Source organism: Palaemon carinicauda, chromosome 39 (assembly GCF_036898095.1).
Source record: "Palaemon carinicauda isolate YSFRI2023 chromosome 39, ASM3689809v2, whole genome shotgun sequence".
Lineage (NCBI taxonomy): Eukaryota > Metazoa > Arthropoda > Malacostraca > Decapoda > Palaemonidae > Palaemon > Palaemon carinicauda.
Window position 1 is genome coordinate 20,617,745 of NC_090763.1, and position 27,057 is coordinate 20,644,801.

The 27,057-nt window shown below is 41.3% G+C and overlaps 1 protein-coding gene across 1 annotated transcript in view; it reads left to right on the forward strand.

Moving 5' to 3' along the window:
• Positions 1-27,057, forward strand: part of LOC137631270 (mucin-6-like) — a 111,040-nt gene that overhangs the window by 63,965 nt on the left and 20,018 nt on the right. Inside the window, exon 12 of the mRNA XM_068363051.1 lies at positions 23,950-24,042. Coding sequence (XP_068219152.1) covers positions 23,950-24,042 — 93 coding nt within the window. The remainder of the gene's footprint in view (positions 1-23,949; positions 24,043-27,057) is intronic.

The window sequence follows — 27,057 nt, forward strand, 5'->3', positions numbered from 1 at the left end:
AGACTTTCATTCATGTTGCCAATGCACAAAAATTTATAGTTTTTAGCTCACTGGTGCTTGATTATAAAGCTTGGGTTATTATTTATTACAGCTCCGTCAAGATTTTATTTGTTGAGAGAAAGAGAGAGAGAGAGAGAGAGAGACTGTAGCTTTACCATGTCCAGTACATGATTTTGATTGAACTGGTGTTTCACTTAACTGCCTTTAATAATAATGCATGTAATATTTCATACTATTCCAAATCAGCTGTTCAAGCCTGTGTTGCCCACTGTCGGTAACCTCAATTTTCGGATCAAATAACTTGACTTATTATTAGGGCATTCTACCGAAGGATATATCGTATTTCCAGAAAGAAACAATTATTACTTGATCCATCATTTTCGATTTAGTATACTAATTTCAATGATTTTATATGAAATACGTCTTTCATACTTTATTTACTTGTACTGTTGTGTTGAATTACTTAAAGTCAACCAGACTTTCATTCATGTTGCCAATGCACAAAAATTTATAGTTTTTAGCTCACTGGTGCTTGATTATAAAGCTTGGGTTATTATTTATTACAGCTCCGTCAAGATTTTATTTGTTGAGAGAAAGAGAGAGAGAGAGAGAGAGAGACTGTAGCTTTACCATGTCCAGTACATGATTTTGATTGAACTGGTGTTTCACTTAACTGCCTTTAATAATAATGCATGTAATATTTCATACTATTCCAAATCAGCTGTTCAAGCCTGTGTTGCCCACTGTCGGTAACCTCAATTTTCGGATCAAATAACTTGACTTATTATTAGGGCATTCTACCGAAGGATATATCGTATTTCCAGAAAGAAACAATTATTACTTGATCCATCATTTTCGATTTAGTATACTAATTTCAATGATTTTATATGAAATACGTCTTTCATACTTTATTTACTTGTACTGTTGTGTTGAATTACTTAAAGTCAACCAGACTTTCATTCATGTTGCCAATGCACAAAAATTTATAGTTTTTAGCTCACTGGTGCTTGATTATAAAGCTTGGGTTATTATTTATTACAGCTCCGTCAAGATTTTATTTGTTGAGAGAAAGAGAGAGAGAGAGAGAGAGAGAGACTGTAGCTTTACCATGTCCAGTACATGAGCCGTACACTGTACATTTGATTATAAACTGTGGTAGAAAACAAATATAAACAATATTAGGCAGTACTTGATGTGTTGATCAGTCACTCGGGCACCTGCTCATTTTATAAAAAAATTTTATTTTTATTAATAAAATAAATTTTTGAATATACTTTCCCGGTGATTATATAGGCTGCAACTCTGTTGCTCGACAGAAAACTCTACGTTCAAAATACGCCAGCGATCGCTATGCAGGTAGGGGGTGTACATCAACAGCGCCATCTGTCTAGCAGGTACTCAGTACTCAATGTAAACACAGAACCAATTTTCTCCTCGGTCCACTGGGTCTCTATTGGGGAGGAAGGGAGGGTCCTTTAATATATAATCACCGGGTAAGTATATTCAAAAATTTATTTTATTAATAAAAATAACATTTTTCAATATTAAACTTAGCCGGTGATTATATAGGCTGATTCACACCCAGGGGGGTGGGTAGAGACCAGCATTACTTGTTTACATTATTATGAGCTAAGTATTTTGTATTTCATTTTAGCAGTTATTCAAAATAACAAACATAAAATAAATAAGTACCTGGTAAGGAAGTCGACTTGAACAATTACTCTGCCTTTTTAAGTACGTCTTCCTTACGGAGCCTCGCGATCCTCTTAGGATGCTGAGCGACCCCTAGGATCTGAAGTATCAAGGGTTGCAACCCATACAACAGGACCTCATCAAAACCTCTAATCCAGGCGCTTCTCAAGAAATGACTTTGACCACCCGCCAAATCAAGTAGGATGCGAAAGGCTTCTTAGCCTTCCGGACAACCCAAAAACAATAATAAAACATTTCAAGAGAAAGATTAAAAAGGTTATGGAATTAGGGAATTGTAGTGGTTGAGCCCTCACCCACTACTGCACTCGTTGCTACGAATGGTCCCAGAGTGTAGCAGTTCTCGTAAAGAGACTAGACATTCTTAAGATAAAAAGACGCGAACACTGACTTGCTTTTCCAATAGGTTGCGTCGATTATACTTTGCAGAGATCTATTTTGTTTAAAGGCCACGGAAGTTGCGACAGCTCTAACTTCGTGTGTCCTTACCTTCAGCAAAGCTTGGTCTTCCTCATTCAGATGGGAATGAGCTTCTCGTATTAACAGTCTGATAAAATAGGATAAAGCATTCTTTGACATAGGCAAAGATGGTTTCTTAACTGAACACCATAAAGCTTCAGACGGGCCTCGTAAAGGTTTTTAAATAGAACTTAAGAGTTCTTACAGGACATAAGACTCTTTCTAGTTCATTACCAACCATACGATAAGTTTGGAATATCGAACGATATTGGCCAAGGCCGAGAAGGCAGCTCGTGTTTGGCTAGAAAACCAAGTTGTAGAACATGTAGCCGTTTCGGATGAGAATCCGATGTTCTTGCTGAAGGCATGAATCTCACTGACTCTTTTAGCTGTGGCTAAGCATACCAGGAAAAGAGTCTTTAAGGTGAGATCTTTCAGGGAGGCTGATTGTAGCGGTTCGAACCTGTCTGACATAAGGAATCTTAGTACCACGTCTAAATTCCAACCAGGTGTAACCAAACGACGCTCCTTCGTGGTCTCAAAAGACTTGAGGAGGTCCTGTAGATCTTTATTGTTGGAAAGATCTAAGCCTCTGTGACGGAAGACTAATGCCAACATGCTTCTGTAACCCTTGATAGTGGGAGCTGAAAGAGATCGTTCTTTCCTCAGATATAAGAGGAAGTCAGCTATTTGAGTTACAGAGGTACTGGTCGAGGATACGGATACTGACTTGCACCAGTTTCGGAAGATTTCCCACTTCGATTGGTAGACTCTAAGGGTGGATGTTCTCCTTGCTCTAGCAATCGCTCTGGTTGCCTCCTTCGAAAAGCCTCTAGCTCTCGAGAGTCTTTCGATAGTCTGAAGGCAGTCAGACGAAGAGCGTGGAGGCCTTGGTGTACCTTCTTTACGCGTGGCTGACGTAGAAGGTCCACCCTTAGGGGAAGTGTTCTGGGAACGTCTACTAGCCATCGAAATACCTCGGTGAACCATTCTCTCGCGGGCCAGAGGGAAGCAACTAGCGTCAACCTTGTCCCTTCGTGAGAGGCGAACTTCTGCAGTACCTTGTTGACAATCTTGAACGGAGGGAATGCATATAGATCTAGATGTGACCAATCTAGTAGAAAGGCATCTATATGAACTGCTGCTGGGTCCGGGATTGGTGAGCAAAATATTGGGAGCCTCTTGGTCATCGAGGTTGCGAAGAGATCTATGGTTGGCTGGCCCCAGGTGGCCCAAAGTCTCTAGCATACATCCTTGTGGAGGGTCCATTCTGTTGGAATTATTTGTCCCTTCCGACTGAGACAATCTGCCATGACATTCAAGTTGCCTTGGATGAACCTCGTTACTAGTGATATGTCTAGACCTTTTGACCAGGTGAGGAGGTCCCTTGCGATCTCGTACAATGTCAGAGAGTAGGTCCCTCCTTGCTTGGAGATGTACGCCAAAGCCGTGGTGTTGTCCGAGTTCACCTCCACCACTTTGCCTTGAAGGAGAGACCTGAAGCTTTTCCAGGTCAGACTTACTGCCAGTAGCTCCTTGCAGTTGAAATGCATTGTCCTTTGACTCGAGTTCCATAATCCCGAGCATTCCCGACCGTCTAATGTCGCACCCCAGCCTACGTCCGATGCGTCCGAGAAGAGAACGTGGTTGGGAGTCTGAACAGTCAGGGGAAGACCCTCTCTAAGGTTGATATAGTCCTTTCACCAAGTCAGACAAGACTTTATCTTTCCGGAAACCGGGATCGAGACCGCTTCTAGCGTCTTGTCCTTTTTCCAGTGAAAAGCTAGATGGTATAGAAGAGGACGGAGGTGTAGTCTTCCTAGTGACACAAATTGATCCACGGATGACAGTGTCCCTACCAGACTCATCCACAGCCTGACTGGGCAGCGTTCCTTCTTCAGCATCTTCTGGATGGATAGCAGGGCTGGGGGCTGATCGTCTTGTTCAGCAACGTCCTCATCAGAGGGTTCCTCATCCGAAACTGATGAGGAAACGGCAACGGAGTGGGCAACGTCTGACTCGCTGAATCCGGTCGCACTGGTGGATGCGTGACGGAGCCGGACGCAATATCATGGAACTGCTGCACAGTCTGTGAACTGTCAACAACCATGGGTGCGCGAGGAAGTACAGCGTCAACCCGAAACTGTCTAGACTGTCTGGGTTGTGCAGTCAACATCCTACCGGGTTGCTGAGGTTGACGCACTGCGTCACAACAAGTCACCTCTGCTGGTTGTTGAACGTCCTGAACGTCAACAACCACCTCCGAGCGTCGCTTAACGTCAACGTGCGACTGGCAACCCACACTGGGTCGCATCGGTGGAGGAACCACCTCAACTGGCAGACGCGAGTAGGTTACCTCAGCGTCAACAGGGCGCACAACCGACCGGTTGGAAGGTTGTTGGCCAAAAGGAGGAACCACCTCAACTGGCAGACGCGAGTAGGTTACCTCAGCGTCAACAGGGCGCACAACCAACCGGTTGGAAGGTTGTTGGCCAGAAGGTTCTTCTCCGCATTTAAGTCCTCTATCAAGGACGCAAGCTTGGACTGCATGTCTTGCAGCAAAGCCCTTTAGGGTCTACGGGAGCAGGTGTGGCAACAGACGGGGTTAGCGACTGAGGCGGAACCATTTACCATCCCTGAAAGCCTTGTTATGTGTGACATAATAGTACAGCAAAACTTCAAAGGCTCGACAAAAGTTGAGAAGTTGACCTGTAAACAACTTGGAGCGTCTCCTGGCTAGGCGCCAGGGCGAGTCTACCAGAATTGAGAAGTCTATCTGGGCAGAGGCATGAACTCCCAAGCCGAGAACTTCTCTCGTGTCCTATCAGACTCTCGCTCTATACGCCAGTTTAAAAGAAGGGAAATCAAAGGCTGGATCCCTAAAACTCCTCCTGGTGCAAAAACCAGTCGCCTAGCCAACGTAACGCTCTCTAGGAGAGCGAGAGAGCACTAGCTTAAAAACAACGGCTTCGAAGTAGCTAGGCCTAGTGTAAGTTCTGACGTTTAGGCGAACGAGGAGCAGCAGTTACAAGATCCGGACGAAGATCCTTAAAAAATCATCATGATTTAATTAAAGTCCATAGGAGGCTAAGCAGCTTAAGGCTCCACTCCAAATGACAGAGTCCTCAAGGGAATATCAGTAGGAGGGAGAACAGCACTTTCTCAGCTACAGGAACCTTGTCCGATAAAAGCTAGGTTACCTCAGTGAGTCTCTCACTGGTGCATTAGTAGCAGACCAGAAGGCAACGTCATGTAACTGCTTGACAGTCTGTGAACTGTCAACAACTGAACTGTCAACCACAACAGGTGCGTGAGGACATACAGTGTTCACTCGAGACTGCTTTGACTGTCTATACTGAGCAGTCAAAACAACTCTAGAATGCGGAGGTTGACGCACCGCGTCAAAACAAAACAACTTAGACTGTTGTTGTACCTCGCGAACGTCAACGGAAGGTTCCGTGCGTTACTGAACGTCAACATGCGGCTGGCAGGGTACACTGGAACGCATGGGTGGCGGGACTCTCTCAGCTGGAGTGCGGCAGAAGGTCGCCTCAGCGTCCAGAGGACGCACAACCGTGGTTGGTTGTAGGCTAGAGGTTGGTGCAGTGTCAACCTTCTCCGCACGAAAGTCCCGCATCAATGACGTTAACTGAGACTGCATGGTCTGCAGCAAAGACCAGTTAGGGTCTACAGGAGCAGGTGCGGCAACAGACGGTGTGACTGCCTGATGCGGTACCGCTTTGCCTCTCTTAGGAGGTGAGCAGTCGTCGGAAGACTGCAGCGAGTCCGAACTGACCCAGTGGCTACAACTGGGCCGTTGGACTTGCGCGGAAGGGACCGACTTGCGCTTAATAAGCTGCGAGACCTTGGTCCATGGTTTCTTACGAGAAACCTCTTCCGCAGACGAGAAATAAATGGGCTCTCTCGTCTTTGTGTGGGTGGGGCGATCTTGGGTAGATACGCCCGAAACCACGGAGGGAAACGTCTGTTCGTTGATCAAGGCCTGACGAACCCTAAGTCGTTCGACATTACTTCTCCCCTGGGCTTGGGAGCTTGCAAGAGGTCCCGGACTAGGTGAACGACAGGCACGAACAGACGAACCCTCGGACGCAACACTGTAACACTTTGCGCATATCACTTTATCACTTTGACTTTCTGTTTTGCACTTATTTCACTGAAATCGAAACTTTTACTGATTTCTACCTGAAACATGCAATTCTACCCTAATTTAAAAGGTAGTAATTGCGAAATCAGTCGTATAATGCAGCTCATTAATACTAGCAAAAAACAGAAAACATATATAAAGATAAAAATTTCAGTGGCTGGGAAAGAGACTAAACACTAGTTCAAATAAACTACGTTTACAATCTCTCACCGCACATAGCCTGGGGACAAGAATAAAACCCTAGAAACGTTTTACCTTCTTCCCCGTACAGCGACTAGGGACGAGAGTAACGAGAGAACAACGTTACCCGCTTGAACGGAACGTTTTCTCTCCTCTCTCTCCCTCCGTCTCTATCTCTCTCTCTCTTTCTCTCTTGATTTCGCACCTAAGAGAAGAGCCCAATTATATATCGTCAAAAAAACATGTTATTTGACTAAAGGAAAAAAACTGAAAGGTTTTCCAATAAAAAGTTCCTTTAATTTAGAATTTAAAACATTAAAGCTAAGAAAGAATGAACAAAACGTCAGAATCGATTTACTCTTACTGCAAAGTGAAACCGTGATACACTCTCTCTCTATCGTAACGATAGAGCGCATGTTGAACGTACTGAACGTCAACAACTGCGTAGTCTAAAAAACTAAACGTTAGTTCATCTTTGAAAATAGTACGAAGACTATCAAAGAAATTCTTTCATAAAACATTAAATTTAAAAAGTTTTAAATTCTTTAAAGGCTAAATACGATATAACGGGCTCAACGTTGATTAACTTCGGTTCCAAGTTAGGACCGCCTACTATCAGGAAAGGTCGCATATAAACAAAACATAAAAATTATCTTTATATGTTTATAATAAATGGAAAGTTAATCGAAGAGGCCTAATAAAGGCGGAGAGATATAAAATATATAGATCTATAACGTGTTAAGCAAAATTACTAAAAACCTAAACACACTTCCGTCTAAGGGAAGGGTCGGCCATTTAAAAGTGAAAGAGAGTCCATACTCTCTTTGTCACCCTAATTAAATCTATCCAAAACGAGTTCAAGTTTTGAGATGAAGATAAAACACCTGCATAGCGAAAGCTCAAAACTAGAATAGTGTACTTCACCAAATAGTTGTGAAAACAAATCCAGTTAGTAACAGCGTATTAGTAGGTCTTGCCGGTAGCCCGACAGAGAGAAAATTGGTTCTGTGTTTACATTGAGTACTGAGTACCTGCTAGACAGATGGCGCTGTTGATGTACACCCCCTACCTGCATAGCGATCGCTGGCGTATTTTGAACGTAGAGTTTTCTGTCGAGCAACAGAGTTGCAGCCTATATAATCACCGGCTAAGTTTAATATTGAAAACTATGTGTTTCTTCGTATTTTTTGTATGTTTTTTACAATGAATGGTTACAATTGTAAAAATCATTCCATTTTACAAATATTATTAAACACTTTTGAGATAAGTGTGCTGCTTTATTCAGAAAGAAGGGGAAAACTGAATGGGACATTTTTAATCTTTATTTGTTATATGTAAATAAAATCTTTTTTCCTTATGGCATTTGGAGCTGACCATGGCAGTCCTTTTCATTCCAGTTGTTTTTTACTGTCTGCTGTAGGAAATGATAATTTGGAAGAATAATAACTACTTCAGGATACAAATTGAATTATGTCTCTTGAATCACTCACCTTAGTGGAGTATTTGATGTTACGGTCCTTTCACCACCACCACATAGTTAAGCTATCCACTAACTTTGCAGTATCTGATACATGATCATGATCAATGCTGGATGTGCATTCATCTTAGAAAAATGTGTCGCCTTCCTTTGCACTTACCAGGAATTACCCAATTCATCAATGCCTTACACGCATGCTTTTTGTTCACTTTATGGGTGTAGGATGTCTCAAAACATGGAATGACACAGAGAGGGGTCTCTTCAGCACATTGATGACAAAAATTGGTTGCTTGCTCTCTCTTGCATTCTCCTTTATCTTTCATCAAGCAATTCTTAGGCAAAAATAAATTGGGGCTTGTGATTTTATCAATTCCTTTCAGTTGAACTAGATTCCATAGGATTTGAAAATATACCCCTACTTTGAGTTTTGCAATTTGCTCCCCTTATACCCTTCTAACATCGTGTTAATAATTTTTCCTTGACTTTTTCATAATCAGCTAGCCTAATCTTCTGTATTTTCCCCTAACCTAAATGTTAATTTTCTTTTAATGAGACAAAGAGAATGAGGATCATGATCTCCCATTAATCTATCCAACTCGAGATAAACAAAAAGGCTGAAAAGACAAAATGGATACTTTGCACCTGTCAATGATATTGCCATTAACCTACAGATTACCTCAGTACTGTACTAAAGGCCTAAGCCTATTAAAGGGAAATAAAACAGAAAATGTTTAGTTCTAGTGTACACAATATAAAATCAGGCTTAGAGAGAAACAATATGAACATCAGGAGTTTCCTGAAAATAATGTAAGGATTTTTACAATGACCCTGATTTTAAAACTTTAATTTAATCCTTTTTTTTTTGTGATTAGAATACATTAGTACTTCTTGATACGAAAGTTTCTGTATACAAAGTATTCATGATATGATAAAAGATGCAAAGATTTTTTTGCCTCATATTACAAAAAAAAATTTCATGATACGAAACGAGATTGGCCGGGCCGCCAGGAATAATTTTAAAATTTGCGTGCCGCCAAACTGTAAACACCACCATCGTCCCGCTCTCCCATTGATTATTTCCCTACTCTGATGCTAGTTACTACTGTAAGATCCTGCTCTCCTATTACTGTAGTCATGATCTATCCCATCATGCATCTACGTATGGAAATTCCTTGACCATTTCATTTTGGCAGCGCTGTCATTCACATAGAATTTGTTCTGGTGATTTCGCTTTTGTGCTTTTGTTTACTATAAAGTACTGTACTGTATCATGTTGATTTTTCCATCTCATACTTTATTAGCCATGGGGTCCCAAGAATGTTGCTGATGTTCAGGGTAAGAAGAAGAGGATGCTTTTTATGGAGGTAAAGCTGCAGATAATCAACAAGTATGAGGCTGGCATGAGGTTGGGTGTGATAGCTAAGGAATATAGCCAAAATCTGTCGATGATAGGCACCATCCTTAACTAGAAGGAAGACATCAAAGCAGCAACACCTTCTAAGAGCATGATTGTTTTTTCATGATGATATGGAGACACTGCTTCTTCTTTGGGTCAAGGACAAGGATATTGTCGGAGACATGATCACTGAGACAACAATCTGCCACAAGGCTAGTGCCATTTATGGTAATCTCGTGCATGCTCAGGCCAAAGATGACACAGGAGTAGGGACAACCTAGTAGGCACCCCCAAAGGTCAAGGCTTCTCGGAGTGTGCTTTGAAAAATTCAAGAGGCAGTCTGGCATTCATTAATTGGTGCAGCATGGGGAGGCTGCCCGCTTGGACGTGAAAGCGGCAGAAGCCTTTGTCAAGACATTCGACCAGTTGACTATTAAGGAAGGCTACAGTCCCTAGCAAGTCTTCAACTGTGATAAAACTGAGCTTTTTTGGAAAAAATGCCTTGTCAAACATACATCACAGCGGAAGAGAAGAATCTACCCTGGCATAAGCCTATGAAGGACAGGCTTACCCTTGCATTTTGTGCAAATGCCAATGGGGATTGTAAGGTGAAGCCCCTACTGGTGTATCACTCGTAGACTCATCGAGCCTTCAAGGCCTCCAAAGTGCTACAGGAGAAGCTTCCGGTGATGTGGAGGGGTAATGCGAAAAGCCTGGGTAACAAGACTCTTGTTCACCGAGTGGGTAAATCTCTATTTCAGTCAGAATGTCGGGAAATATTTGGGAGAGAAGCGCCTCCATCTGAAATATCTGCTGTGTTGGAGAATGCCCCTGCTCACCCTCTTGACCTCAAGGAAGATATCCTAGTGGAGTATTCCTTCATCAAGGTTCTCTTATCTTCTGCCTAACACTACCCCTCTCCTCCAGCCCATGGACCAACAAGGGATTTCCAACTTCAAGAAGTTCTTTTCAATATCACTGACAGCACAAACCTCACCCTCCGTGAATTTTGGAAGGAGCATTTCGATGTTGTGATATGCCTTGACTCATCGATCTAACTTGGCAGGAGGTTTAAAGGTGCACCTTGAAGTTTTCATGGAAGAAGCTATGGCCTGATGCTGTCTCTGCTTGAGACTTCAAGGGATTCCACGCAGACCTAGCTGAAGCCGAAGCCTTAAAAGTTGAAAATCATAAACCTGTTCTGCAAACTGAAGTTGACGAGATTGTTACACTCGGTAGGTCCATGGTGCTAGTTGTCAATGAGGACAACATTAACGAGCTTCTTGGGGAGCACCAAGAGGAGCTTACGAAGGACGACCTGAAGGTGTTGGAGGCCATGCAACTGAACGTCGTTCAAGAACAGTTGTCTAGTGGTGACGAGGAGAAATCAAGCAGGCTCTAGCTCCTTTTTGTACATTATCATCATCATCATCATCTTTTTTTTTTTTTTTTTTTATAGAAAAGACACCCCGAAAAGGTTAACACAATTCTTGTTCTTACACAGTGTAATGACGTTTTCTTGACTCGTTTCAGGAATATTTTAAGCAGGCGGAAACAAGCTTCCTTGGATAGTTCTTTTTTAAAGAGGCCCTTAGCAGGCCAAGAGGAAGCTCAAAGTGATCTGAAATCAAAAGAAAAGTGGAAGTCATGTAGAAATTGATGAAATTTAGAAAATACAAAACGTAAAGTAAAATAGAAATTGTATAATTAGAAAAGGGCAAAAAAAATTCAATTTTAAGTTTTTCGTAAAGATGTTTTCTGCCACTTGATAATGTTTTCCGTAGTTTGATCTTCCTCCTCTAAGGCCACTTTCGCTTTTGGATATCTCCTCACTTATTTTGCTTCAGTAACCTGGGTAACCACTTGAACTTGAATCGTATCTAATGAATCATTGAAAATTAGCCAATCATCGGGGTATAGAAGAAATTTTAGCACTCGAATCCTTTGTCTTTTCTTCATCCTCATCTTTCTGTTTATGAAGGTCGATCCGAGATGGGACCTACTGGTTTCCTGTGTTTATATTGTTTACTTGTACAGGAACTGGTGCTCATTTGTTTTTGTTTTTTTAATGGAATTGATTTTGGGGTAAGTAGTCAAGCTTGCATGGGGCCAATGCTACCTTCCAAAACATATGCAACAGAACAGTTTTGCTGAAACTTAACAGATACATTCTGTACTAAGGGAATCATAAGATGTACCACACCATCCAAAACTGAGGTAGCTTTAGGTCACTTCAGTGAGTGGAGGGATACTGTATTAGGATCCAGGCTACCCACTCTGTCTTCTGCCTAGCAATCTAGTTGTCTAGAGGAGTTGCTAGGATTGTGAGAAGGAGAGGGTTTTGCAGCTAAAGGGTCCAAAGTAAATAAAGATGTTAAGGTTTTATGAGAGGATCTAAAAGCTATTATGTGGCATCAGAATCTTTACTGAATGGATCACCAGAACCACTCGCAACAAATTGAGGAGTCAGATTAGCTGTTTGAAATAGGGAAGGTTAGTTCAGAATTTCTGTTCTTAACGGAAGACTCGCTGGCCTTCTTAGATACACAAAAGAAGTTAAGAGCTTGTGAAGCTCATCATTATCAAAACTGGACTTGCTAAACGAGATGATAGGAGTAAAGGAGTGCATGTGTTTCATAATCATTATAATCCATGCTAAAAGAACCAGCCTAGTCTTCTTTGGATCTCCCCTGATCTAAAACCAAATGAACTTTAATGCTTTGTACTATTCATACAGTCTTCAATCAAAAAGAAAATTTTATTAGAGGAACTGCGAGGCCTTCCCACTCCTCATAATGGTAATATTATTCACAATACTGTCCCTGACACAAGACACAGTAATAGCAGGTAAATCCAGGAGAAGACATCATTAAGAGCACTAAAAATTTAAATCTGAACAATCTGGTGTAAGGGGTTGTCATTTTAAACTAACAGCGATACAGAGACTGATGACAAGGCAGTATGGCTGGGGCAAGCCATTGGCTTATTCCCCATTAAGTGTGGTATGATATGATGAGGATGAACTTCTAAATTGTTTCATTACTTTACTAGAGGCCTAAGTCTATTGGAAGGAAAGGAAACCAGATTTTTATTTTATTTTAGGGTTAGTTGTCGATATAATCAAGCTTCTAGAAGTAAGCAATATGAGCATCAGAGAGAAGGTTCATAGAAATATGATTTTTTCAGCACGATGTTAAAAATTTTAATTATAAGTAACAAGTCTGCCTTTAGCTGACAGAGGACTACACAACATTCAGCTAAGCTTGGGTGGTAGTACTATAATTTACATGAAAACAGTAAAACTTTCTCCATTGGAAATTTTAAAAGGGAGTTCCTGCTAAAATGTTTTCCAGAGGTTTTCTTAAAATATAAGCACTATAAGATATGAACAGCTTTGGTATATCAAATTACATCCTGCCCTTATTTATAATTGATATAACGGTATTTGATTCTCTTCAAAATTTGATTACAGTACTTTTCACTGATTTACTTTTTAACATTGTGTCCCACTTATGCCCTTTAACACGACAAGTTTTGAATGATGGTAGTGATTAAAACTATTTACCTATGTTATCACTAAATGCCAGCTTTAGAAATCTACTTTTAATGAATTCTAAAAAATCTGACTGATGAACGCCAGACTGGGGTTCGAGTCCCGCTTAAACTCGTTAGTTCCTTTGGTCGCTGCAACCTCACCATCTTTGCGAGTTAAGGATGAGGGTTTGGAGGAGCCTATAGGTCTATCTGCTGAGTCATCAGCAGCCATTGCCTGGCTCTCCTTGGTCCTGGCTTGGGTGGAGAGGGGCGTGGGCACTGATCATATGTATATATGGTCAGTCTCTGCTTGATAAGGCAATGTCACTGTCCCTTGCCTCTGCCATTCATGAGTTGTCTTTAAACCTTTAAATAGATGTAGGAAATTTTGAATACTTATGCTGTGTGCAAAAATGAAAAAAAACAAATCACATGAACAAATGATGCATTCTAATTCAAAGAAATATCTCTACAAATGTGAATGTGAATTGAATTATTGAATTTTAGTTATATAGCCCAGCACTTGGGCTGTTAGTGTCATTCAGCACCCACGTGCAAATGGGAGAAACAGTAGAAAGAAGGAATAAAGGAATCAGGAATAGAGGTATATTAGAAGGATATAAGGCAAGAAGGTGTATGTTGCGTTTATGGATCTGGAGAAAGCGTATGATAGAGTTGATATGGAAGCAATGTGGAATGTGATGATGTTATATGGAATTGGTGGAAGGTTGTTGTTGATAGGAAATGAAGTGAGCGAGTGGTTTCCAGTGAGAGTGATGCTAAGACATGGATGTGTGATGTCACCATGGTTGTTCAATTTGTTTGTTGATGGAGTGGTGAGAGAGGTGAATGTTCAAGAGCTTGGTCGATGATTGAAACTGATAGACGAGAGGGATCATGAGCGCGAAGTAAATCAGTTGTTGTTTGTGGATGATACTGTACTGGTTGCAGATTTGGAGGAGAAGCTTGGTCAATTAGTGAAAGAGTTTGGAAGGGTGTGTGAGAAAAGTAAGTGGAGAGTTAATGTGGATAAGAGTAAGGTCATGAGATGCACAAGAAGGGAGGGTGGTGCTAAGTTGAATGTCATGTTGAATGGAGAGTTACCTTAGGAAGTAGATTAGTTTAAGTACTTGAGGTCTGTTGTTGCAGCAAATGGTAGAGTGGAAGCAGATATACGTCAGAGAGTGAATGAAGGATGTAAAGTGTTGGGGGCAGTGAAGGGAGTGGTAAAAAATAGAGTTAGGAATGAATGTAGAGAGAGTTCTGTATGAGAAAGTGATTGTACCAACTGTGATGTATGGATCGGAGTTGTGAGAAACAAAAGTGATGGAGAGACAGAAATTGAATGTGTTCGAGATAAAGTGTGAAGAGTTTGGCTGGTGCATCTTGATTAGATAGAGTTAGGAACGAAGTAGTGAGGGTGGGAACCGATGTAAGAAATGATTTAGCAGCTAGAGTGGATATGAATGCATTGAGGTGGTTTGGCCAGTAGAGAGAATGGAAAGTGGCTGTCTGCTGAAGAAGGTGATGAGTGCAAGAGTTGATGGGAGAAGTATAAAAGGAAGGCCAAGGTTTGGGTGGGTGGAGTGAAGAAAGCTCTGTGTGATTGGAGGATAGATGTGAGAGAGGCAATGGAGCATGCTAGAAATAGGAATGAATGGCGAGCGATTGTGACGCAGTTCGGGTAGGCCCTGCTGTTTCCTCTGGTTGCCTTGGTGACTGAGGTAGTAGCAGTAGGGGATTCAGCAATTGAAACTTCATTTGTGGTGGATAACAGGAGAAGGTGGGCTGTGGCACCCTAGCAGTTCCAACTGAACTTACATGAATCCCTCGTCAGGCTGGGAGGAGTGGAGAGAGGAAAAGTCCCCTTTATTTAATTTTTTGATGTCGGCTACCCCCTAAAATTGGGGGGAAGTTCCCTGGTAAATAGATAGATAGATGAAGCAAGTGCAACTAGAGACCAAATGAATGCTGCAAAGACCCTTAAGTAATGCCTACAATAAACTATGTGGTGATACCCCAATAAATTAGTCTTATGAAAACACACAACCTATTATATCCCGTCTTCTAGAATTCGTTCTTGCCGAAACTCCCCTGCATTGAGTTTAGCATGCACTATTATTTTACTCCGGGTAGAAACTATAATAAAGTACTAAAATAAAACAAAAACCTAATTCCAATGTGCATAATCTTGTAACTCAGTTACCAAATACCTCTACAGGCTCCCCCCCCAAAAAAAAGCCAATATTACATATAAGCCAGGCTAAAATACTAATGGTTACATAACAAACAGTTGAATTAATCAACCTTCTTATATGTTAAAGGGGACTATAGTATCAGTGATAAAAAATAGATTCAAAGAAATTCTTGTACTGAAAGAAAGGAAGGATTTGAATACTTTTACATTTTTTATTTTTAATGACAAGTAGGCTCTCATCCTCATGATCTGAAAAAATAATTCAGGCTTATTCACTTAAGTAATATTTGTTCTCTGAGTTTTAATGCTAGTAATATGCAGGGAAAGTAATTTTCAAGGTTCTGTAAATATCAAGTGATCATGGTTCAATTAATAATCATGGAAATAATCTGCATTGTAAAATGTAGTTTTATATTGATATACTTTACTGCAAATAAAAGATGGACAATAAAGGAACCCCCTATTATTTGATGTACTGTAATTTTTACAGAGGGAGTTGTAAACAATATATTTATCATTGCACCTCAAGTGGAGCACTGTAAGTACTGTATAACTTACAGGCCTTTGAATGTTATTTCAGTTCCTAGCTGCACTTGCCTTTTTATCTTAACTATACCTCCATTTTCATTTGTTTTCATCAATTATGCTATCCAACCTTATGTTTTCTATCACCACAATTTCACATGGATGCTGAATGATCTTGTAGGCTCCACTGCCAAGCCTTATGGCCTAACTAAATTCATAGATATTATTTACCAAGGTTTTCATAAATTTATATATCTTATTGTAATTCTGGTGTGTTTTTTTATTACTGCCTGAAATATATGTTTACATAATGAATTTAACTGGGAGCCGATAAATTTGACTTCTTTAGTTCTCAATTTTCATTTGTTCATGCTGTTTATAGGGAATATTACTTTCGGTGAAGCTGAAAGACCAATCATTAGACTTTTAGCGATGGTTAACCATCCACCCGCTAGTTTGCGGGTAGGGGGGTTGTTAGTTGTTACCAGGCTCATTCAAACAAACACCTGGGTTGTGAACCCACTTTGCTTTTGCCTCAGGGAGAGATGTTTCTGTTCCTTTTTTTTTTTTTTGTCGGAAACCGGATATTTTACTTACTTTCTTAAACTTAGGTTTTTTCATTTTATATACAGTATTGTACAGTATATGAAAACATTCTTGTAATGTTTTTATATATATTTAAGCTTTTTTTTACAGCAAATGTTGCTATTATTGTGACAGTGTAGTGTGGCAGGTTCTCAAGGCTGGAGAACCTTCTCTTACGATCTTCCCCCCTTGGACGACGGACAACCTGTAGGCTGGTGGCCTTCCGAGTGACTCAACCTCTGCCGCAGGGGAGTTTTCATTGTGTGGATACTCCTCCGTTCAGATGTTAATGTTGCTCTCCTTCTGCGAGTCCTTGGAGGAAGACCGCATGTGGACATGCGGTCTTCCCAGAGCTTGACTTCGGTCTTGCTCTTCCTCATTGACAACACCGCTCTCCCTTGTTACGTGGGTGGCCGGCAGATCCTCTGCACTCCACACCTTTCCCGTTATGCGGGTTTGGTTGTACTCCCGAATGGTTTTTTCAGTAATTAAGTTGAAATAATAATTTTTAGTAATTTAACTTATTCCAGCTTTCAGTGCCACACTCCTTTATGTGGAGATGGGCCAACAGCCATTCTTAGCTGGTAGAGCGAGTGAATAGCTTTAGCTTGTCCGCTCTCCCTCAGGGAACCCCTTTTCCTCCGGAGGGCTGAGTGGTTCTTCCGAATAGTTTTTTTCGTCGGCTAAAGTAATTAATTGTATTTCCTTTTTTACAGTTCTTAGGCTGCTACTCTCCTTCTCCCGACAATGACGGCCGGCAAAGGGAGTGCGCAGTCCTTAGTATGTTTGTGTTCTCTCAGGGGACACATTTCCCTTTCCTGGGGTAAGTGGTCCTGCCGTGGTAGTTTTTTCTTCAATAATTTCTATAATTCCACAGCTAGCGATGCCGAGCAGAGCCGTTCGTTCCTGTAGAATCTGCTGTCCCTGCTCCGTCACAGTCCTTTTCTCCTACACCTGTGGCAACTCCTGATCAGCACGTTGACTACAACCTTGTCCTTATGAGGATGTCCCTTCCAAGAGTAGTACAGTCTCTACAACACTTCTTCTTCTCCTTCGTTCTTCATGTTCAGGCATAGGAACGAAGACGGTAGCATACTGGACTCCGGGAGTTTCCAATCGGGGGATCCCTTCGGGGGTGAATCCAGAAACTAGCTTTGGCTATTTTTCACAGGTAGTGCTCCATGCAGACCTTCAACTTGAACAAGGCTTGGTGACAAGAAGCAGAGAGAGTTGCCGGGATGTCCGCCTACAAGGGTTGGACAATTTTCCCTTCGAGAGTGTTAACCTCCCTAGGTGTTGGGCTTCTCCCTTCCATTGGAGAACTTCTCTTCATTAGCTTCTCTCTTGCAACCTTCCTGCTTGCAGGGAGAATTGCTGAATGCTGCTTCTCATCGCAGCAGCTGCAGTTTCTTCGCCAAAGACTACATGCTCCATGTTGAGCCGACTCTTCGGTCGGGGGTGGAGTAAAGTCTGAGGTGAGTCTCTCCTGCGTGTGGTCACCTCTCGTTCGCGAGTGAGAACCCCCGTAGAGACTCTGTTCCCGAGACCTTTGGGAGACCAATGTTTTTTCTTCTCTGACTCAGCCAGAACAGGTTCCCTCTCCGGAGAAACCGCGCAAACGTTCCCCACCGGGGGTTCGTCAGGCTCCGGCGTTCATTACTGTACTCCTCGCCTCCCTGGACGTTCTTTCTTCCCCCCTGCAGTAAGGAGACTTCTCTTCAGCCCTGTCAAGGACAGTTGCTCGTCACTCCCCAGCTGTGTGTAAATCGCAAGCTGCGAGTGAATAGCCAGCTGCTTATCACTCGTCTTCGGACTATGTACCCCTTTACCTCATGACCTTCACCCTCACAAGATGGTCAGCATTATTCTTGCTACTGTTAGGCTCGTACTCATCACTTGGGAGCCGAGCACTTGCCTTCAGGCGATTGTCTTATTCCAGTTGCGGGGACAGAAGTGCGTCGAGTGTTTGTCACCGTGACTTTCACCCCTCGCCAGGATTGTCCTTCTTCTAGAGAGCGTCACTCGTTACCTCGTGACTCACCTTGTTTCTCTCTATCACAAGATTATCATTGACAGTCTCTCACACAGCCTAAGTGTTCTCGACACCTTCCTGCTTATTTGGACTCTCTATTGACTCACTGTTTGCCAGCCTTGCGGTGTTTGCCAGTCACTCATCAGTCTCCGACTGCTTGTCACTCATCAGCTGTTCTTGGTTTGTCAGCTGCTCATTAGTCTCCAGTCTTTTGTCATTCTCTAACTGCTCGTCACTCTCCAGATGTTAGCAGTGCGCCAGCGGCTCGGTGTTTGCCAGCTGTTTGACTTTCGCCAGCTGCCCATCATTTGCCAGCTCCTCGCATTCGCCGTCACCTCATCGCCTGTCATTTTCCCATCACCTGTCATTTTCCCATCACCTGTCAGTGTGCAATCACTCTTCAGATTTCTTCGAAGTTCCTCGGTTCCAGCAACCTCCGGCAGCTTCCCACTTACGGGTAGAATCACGGATGGCCACCAGAGAATCTCAGGAGCCTTATCTCTTGGAGTAGGTTTCTCCTTTATTCTTCAGAGATCTTCTCTGGTAATGATTGCATATCTCATCCACCTGCAATCCTTACTTCAAGTATGCGCTCTTCTCTTACAAGCGAGACCCTCCTACTCTCTTCGTCTTACGCAGAGCCCTTTACCATTATGGTTTCCTCGATCGCTTTAGAGTATCTGAGCAATTCTCCTCTTCATAGAACTTCAACGGTGGACCAATTTACCTTCGTTTTCTGCAAGTGGCATTACTCTGGTAGTGCTTACCACGCCATGCAGTTGAGGGAGTTTAGCACCTTTCCCTTCCTGGAACCTAATCCACCTCTCACCTTCAATGAGAGGGGTAAAGCATAAGTGTTAACCTTGGTGCTTAATACCTTACTCACTACTGAGAACTTGATTCACACATGTACAGTGCTATCGGTTTCCTGATGCATCTATCAGCACTCTCAAACGTTCGCCCCTTAGGAACATTTTCATCGGACCACAATTACGACTATTACCACTTCCACTACTATTAGTGAGCTGAAGGGCTGTGAGTCTAAGGGACTAGGTCGTTTCTTCTACTTCAAAGACTTCGGTACGACAGATTGATCCTAACAGACTCCATGGCTGATATTCGTTACCACTGAGACTTCACCCAGAGTTTACCGATATCTGAGGATTGTAGTGAATCTCAAGAGATACCTTGGCTTGCTTATTAGAGACAGGCACCCTTTGATAAGTTCATCGTCGTCATGCAGAAGTTTTTCTCCCAGATCGACGAGATCCTAGAAGAAGGATGAGAGGAGTCTTCCTTCTGCGAGGCGCACTTTCAGCCAGCAGTGGTTATGTCTCAAGTCACTGCTTCACTTGGGTTCACAAGGCTTGCATCGGATTCCTTTGAATCCAACCTCTTCTGGGGCAGGAGTAGGATCCCTCTTTTATCTTGGGGGTCTACGAGAACCTGGCCAGAGACGGACCTGAGAAGACGGTTGACAAATGGAAATCTTTGCCGACGAGTTGACCTCCTCGGCCATTCCCCGGAATGAACTCTCCTTCAGATGCATCTAAAGTAAGGGGGGGAGGGGGGGCATGCTGTACCATTCTGCCTCCGGGCTTTGGTCAGAGTCCAAACAGTACTGTCTCTTTAAACCTCCCAGAAATGAGGGGCAACCTTTCTACGGATAAAGATAAGGGGTACCACCCCTTCGAGGAAAGCTCAGATTTTAACTCAGGCAACACCCGAGGTCGACCTTCAACTTCAGCTAGAACTTGTTGATGAGAAACAGAGAATGCGGCCAAGGGGATCGCCTCTAGGTGCTGGAACAGTTCCTCCAACCAGTGGTCAACAATTTTCTTGCTTGTGGGGAGAGTGGCCGACTACGGCAGCAGAAGCTGGTTGTATCTTTCCCATCCGCGAAAAAGACTTCTTTTGCTTGTTGGTCTCTCCTTCAGAGGATTCTTCCTTCCAGCGAAGCAAGGGATTCACCCACTTCACTGCTGAGGGAGTATTCCCTCCCCTAGCCAAATTGCAGCAATCTTCCTGCTTGCTGGAAGGATCGCTGACAGCAGCAGTAAATGGTAGTCTCCTTTCCCGTTTGCGAGCGAATGTAACTTTTCTTGGTTGGTCTCCCCTCCGGGGGATTCCTCCAGCAAGAATTGGGCTTGCCCGTTCCCCACCATTGCTCTCCAGAGCAGGCCTCATCATCAGCAGTCTTGTCTTGTTAGAAGACTCATCTCGCCTACTGACGTAGAGCATGAGAAATCCTACAGGAATTGGATTCATCAATCCCCCAGCCTTGATCTTTGGGAGCAGGCCATCAAACTCGTCTTGCCCAGCAGTCGAGTCTCGCCAGAAAAATTAGTCTTGCCCAGCAGACTAGTCACACTCAGTTGATTCATTTGCAACTCCCGACGGAGATCCTGAGAGAATTCCCTCAGCGACTCGATAGCCATCCAACCTCACGCCTGGAGACTATACAGTTTCCCCTCTCTCAGTGAGTTTTTTGCAACAGGTTACAAAGAGGATGTCTAGATACCTGCGTAGATCTTCGGTTTTGACCGTCCAGGTCAAGTGGACTGTAAGTTGCTATCATGGAAGGGGTATCCCTCCCCTTGATGCTACTATGACAGCATTAGAGGAGTCCCTTATTTACCTTCAAAAGGGAAGCTTCTCTCTGTCTCAACAGTGAAACGCCCCACCACCGCCAGTCCTTGAGCCTCGCCTGCAGACCGAAAGGAATTAACATTTCCTCCACATCGGCATCGCCCCTTCTCATACAGAGTTTTGAGCCTACAGACCATAAGTCGGAAAGAAGACATCGATCCAGGACTCCAAGCAGCAGATGTTCACCTGACCTCGATGGCAGGTCTTCTGGTCGTGTTGGCTTTGGCCAAGAGAGTTGGTGAACCTCATGGGCCGCGGTTAATGTCTCTCATTCACAGCGATGGGCCAGATAATACTTGAACTTGTTTCCGGCAGCTTAGATTCCAGAATCTGAACCCTTCGGTCTGGGAGTCCTTTGCAGCATGACCAATGATCCCGATCAATGGTTACAATACTGTAGTGGTTTGTGGACTGTGGCCAGATGTAGCACGCAGATTACCTAGTGTCCGAATGCTGACTAGACTCCATTTCACTACACAAAAAGAAAAACTGGTGGAATACCCAGAAATCTGGGCAAAAGGTAAACAGTCAAGACAACTAGGCACTGAGCACCACCCCTTTATTTGATACTGGGCAAGGAGACCCAGCTAGAATCTCGGTTGCCTAATATTATTCTAGAGTTATAGTCTCATTGTTGGTATATCGTACAGAGTTCCAAATAAACCAAGCAATATTCTTTCCAGGTGATTTTTTCTTTATTCAGTTATTTGAACATTACAAACATTAGGAAAGAAAAAAAAACTTTAAATTAACTCTAGGTTGGTGGACAGGGCACAGTGTGGGAGGAAATGTATTGAAGAAAAAAAATTCATTCTTTACTGTTCATGCTAGCACACTGTTTCTGTCTTTCCAGCATTACACACCTTTTCCTTATACTACAGTTCAGGTTTTGTTATAAATCTACTTGATCTTTAAAACCCCTACTGGGTGTAGGGACCTGTCACCAGCCACCTGCTAAGAAAACAAAGAAAGCAATTTTGAAATTGGACATGAGCTCAATAAATTCCTGAAACAACTACAGTAATCAATAATAAAATAATACAATTAACAATTAAAAAAGCTTGAAAGATTTTGTATTCTTCCTAATCAGTTTTTATTTTACAATGTCATAGAGAAACTGGAAGCTTTACCTCAAGGAAACTACAAGAGCTCACCCCTGAGTGTCAGCACCCTTCTTCAGCTCAGGGAAAGTCGAGAGAAGGATCACAAAGAATACGTTCTCGACTCGAATTCGCAAAATCGTGGATGAAGCATCCTAACGTTAGGGGCAAGAATATGCCCTATCGTTTTGTAAGACTACTCTGTGATGCAGGCTTAGAAGCGTCAAATGACCTTCACTGCCCACTTCCTGCAAGACATGACCCACAAGAACATGGAGACGTTCTCCATGGATTCTGGAGTGGCTACACAATAAATGGTTTAAAAACCCTAGGCTTGATGGACAAGAAGCAGATGAGGGAGGGCAGAGTTTAACCATGGTTTCCTTGGTTAAGTCTGGGATGAATGACTGGCTCTTTCTTTCTTTCATCTAACACCCTGTGGAGTAACAGCATCTATGGTACTCTGCAAAGCTAACCTCCGCTGTCTGCAGGTAGAACCAATTCCCTTGTGTAACCTGGTATAGGTAGATATACTCGTTACATCCCCATTCCCCCTTGCGAGGTGGGATTGGGTAAAGTCCATGATACAGTACCTTCAGAAGTCTGATGATTTGGAGAACTACCTGGACCAGTCAATGCTAGTATCACAAGCACACAGCTTGCAAAGGCCGCTCACTGTACCTAACACAGTATCTAGTGACGTGTAAGGGTTCCTACCATTTACGTGCAGAGCGCGTACAGAGAAACCCTTGAGTCAAATGCTGATAAGCTAGCATTGGTTTGTATTTAGGGACAGAACAAATGACAAATTTGGAAGTAATTTGTATTCTTTCTGATGATACAAACCTGTAGCTATTTATACAAATTGGCACTCCAGCACCTATCCCCCTTAAAGTCCGCAAAGTGGGTTCACAGTCTAGGTGTGAGTGAGCAGGGTAGCAATTACCACCGCCCCCCACTAACTAGCAGGTGGATGGTTAACCCTCACTAAAAGTCTAATGACTCGTCTTTCAGCTTCGCCGAAAGGAATATTCCCTATAAACAGCTACAGGTTTATATCATTAGGAAAAATAAAAATTACTTCAACATTTTTCATATTTCTTCATAAATAAAACATGTTTTAATGTCATCTTTACTCTATTACTTTTATTTTTCTGTAAGTAGATATGCACTAGTTTGTTTAAGGCTTAGTTGTAGCAGCAATCTTCATTCATTAATTTTCATAAGCAATAGTAAACATGGAAATTGAATGAATACCTCCAATGAATAGTTGGTTCTCTATTCTCCAGAAGAGAATCTCACATTTCATTACCATAATAAATATTGGATATCTCTGTTATAATAGGTTTACAATCTGCAAATGCTATCTAAATAATTTTTTGTGAATACATAACTTGTATTATTTCCTTCCCAACTGTTTATCATGAAATACTGCTTAAAAGTCCTCGGCCACACGTTATCTTCATTAGCATATATTTTGTTTTATTATCTCAAACTGATTGAATATTTTTATTATCAACTTAATGGTTTCATCATAATAATAATTTATTAAAATATTAAACAATACAACTTGGAATACCTTTATGATGAGTCACTTTATAGACTAAAATGTTATGGTAATATTAAAAGGTATTTGTTAGTGATTTATTGTAGAAATTCCTTGATCTACTCTTAGCATTTCAGTACAGTAAAAAGGTAGCCTTAGATTCTTGCAATGATGCTTGACATTTTGCTGTCTTTAAAGTAGGATAGGGTAGGCTGTTAGCATACAGTACAGTAAAAGCTGGGATGTCGTACTATATACAGCTTCACTTAACTTGTGCACCCATTCTTTTGGTCCTAGTTAATTTAGGCGTATACAGTACGTGGGATGGCTTTAAGCCAAGGTGAGTGTGTGGCTGGGTGGGTGCATGTCTGGTTGACTGGGGGTCTTTCGGCAGGTGTGTTGTTCGTGGCTTCTCCTCCTCTCCCTCTCGTCGTCTCTCCCCCTCCTCAAACTCGGCCAGTCACCTATAGTATACATAGCAGCAATGGTGAGTACCATTTTAGGTATGGCTTGAATTTTATGATTCTTAGGACATTTTTCTAGGTGTCTGCATGTATTTGTTTTGAGTCAGCTTTTGAAAATAGATATGCCAGTAATGGTACCTTAGTATGTTACTGCATTTGTTATAAGCGTGGTTTAGCGTTTGATTTTTTTTCCTAGATTTACAAGGCTTAGAGCATTAGTGATTTGTTTATGCCATTGTTTTCTTTTTTATTTTTTTGTGACATACTTACTCTACTAAAATGGAAAAAGTAAACTACATTATGGCAGTTTTATGCCTATCCCATTATGATACACATTTTTAAGGTAACAAATTATTGTACAGTATGGGTAATTACAATATTTCAATTACAAAGACAACCAGATATGTTGCAGCATTATATAGACATTATTTTAATTGAGCTTTTACAATGTTCAAAGCTGGTTTTGTTAAGTCTTGTGCTTTCAAAAAATTTCAGCAGTAATGCATATTTATTAAGTCCTTTCTTTATGAAATGAGATATATTTATGATGCATATCTACACCCTGCAATCTACACTACAACCTGTTATCTACATTATTTACACAACAGAATGAAAAAATGCTTTTATTACTTTATTTATTAAAGTCCCTTAAGTGAGGAAAATTTACTAAATCCCTTTTGCATGCAATCCAGTGCATAACTTTAAATCTGCCCTTAAGCAGTGTTTTAAATCTGGAAAATTTAGTGTCAGCTATTTTGAATTTATGAATGCTGTAGAACAATAGAATTTTAAACTAAAAAATTGAGCTGAAATTATAAATTTACTTTGGAGGAAATTTTGGGGAAAAGGCATTTCAATTTAACTGGGATCTGAAAATACTTTTTCGACCAAATATTACTAAATATACAATAGATATTAGACAGGAGTGTGATCCATCATTCCTTAGTTCCCTCAGAGGCTGTTTACCCCCAGTGATATGTGACACACTGCCTTTGGGTATCTGTGACTAAACGACTCGCTTTGACCAGTTCAGAGTCACTATTGATCTGTTTGTTATCTTGTTTGTATGTCCTGTTCATTATTTCCTATTGCTATGTCTCAATGTCTTAAGAAGCACAAACATCTGTGATGGAGTGTACTGGGTGAAGCCATTTGTTAACCCTTTGAAAATCTTTTTCAGAACAATTACATGGGTTTGGGGTTTTTGATTTGCTAATGCTAATGTAGCATGCAAACTTACATAAAGGCTAGTGGATGTGGGAGTTTCGTGATCTTGGGTGCATGGAGTTGGCCCATTTTGTTGAAATTTTCTAAACTGTATGATTGACTTCATTTGTGCATTTGGTGCATAATCAGATGTTTTCACACATAGAAATGGTTTACAAAAGGGATTTTTCTTTGATTAGGGCATAATGACTGCCTATGCCATAAATTGCTTTTATGATATCTCTTCTTTCTCGGCGTGGTTTACAATCCCTAATGGACCCATTCTGTTATACTTTCTACCCATTCATTATCTATCATTTTCATAATAAGTCCTGCCCATGTCCATTTCTTTTGCTAATTGTTAAAATATTTGGTGTGAAGCCCATCGTTATCCTTTCCATAGCTCTTTGAGTTGTAAATAGCTTTTTTTAAGCTTTAATAAGGTTTCAAGTTTCTGATGCATAAGTTAATACGTAGAACAATCTGATTAAATACTTTTCTTTTTAGAAAAAGTGGCACTTTACTTTTCATAATCCCATCTTGTTTACCAAAGTCTCTCCTGTCTGTCCTGATTATGTATATTTATTAACAATCTCTAGAGATTCATCCATAACCATTATTTGTTGTCTGCATTTGCATTGAACATTATCTTAGTTTTACTCATATTCATTTTCAGCACTACATTTCTGGTTTTTCTTCAAGTCTTCTATCAGTTTTGCAATTCTTTCTGTGATTTACTGAATAGAACCTAGTTATCTGTAAATCTTAAGGTGTCAAGTTATTTCCCATAAATTCATTTCCTACATTTTCCCAATTTAAATTTTAAAAAATTCTTCTAGGCATGCTGTGAATGATTTATGAGACATGGGTCTACCTGCCTAAGACCTTTCTCAATTGGGATTTTAGGATTGCTGTACTAACACACACACACACACACAATACTGAGTAAACTTATTGAGCAGTAATGTTTCAGCGCTATTGTGTCTCTTTGTGAATTACTATAGTAAAGTTTTTCCAGGCTGTGGGTATTGAGCATTCTTGCAGACATTTTGTGTAAAGGCCAGCAAGTTTTACTACTCTGAAATCTCCTCCTTTTATGATCTAATCAATTGTTAAGTCCTCTTCTCCTGCTGTTTTGGCTCTTCATGCCTTTTAATGGTTTTTTACTTCTACCTTTAGTTTTGGTACTGGCTCAGGCAGAGTTATTTCTTTTATCAGTATTGCATAGCATTGTGGAGAAATCGTCTGCAAGTTTTATCCTCATCTTTTTTGTTATTTCCATTTTCCTCCTGTAAAGCAAATATTTGTTGGCAATCTGTTCCAAATCTCCTTTCCATTAGCATAAAGATAGTGAGAAAGTTCCAATTGGAAAAAAAGATTAGACAGGGAGACCACATCTCTCCTAAATTATTCAAAGCATGCCTGGAAGTTTTTAAGAATTTAGATTGGGAAAATGTAGGAGATGACATACGGTAGTTCTATTTCATGAATCATAGGAAAGCAGAAATGTAATCCTGAAAATGAATATGGGTAAAACCAAGATAATGTTTAATGAAAATGCAAAGACAAAACAAATAAGATTTATGAACAAAACTATAGCCATTGTTAATGAACCTACATACTTAGGATAGACAGTAAGTTAAAAGAAGGTTAAGCATGGGGCAGAGAATAAAATGCCACTTTCTCTCTCTCAAAAAAAATATTTAATCAGGAGGTCCTACCAGTACTGTATTACCTTATGCATCAGAAACTTGAAATGTTGGATTTTACTCACTTTTATCTGATCAGCCATTCACTAGGCAGATCATACCGATGTTACAATCTCAATCTGT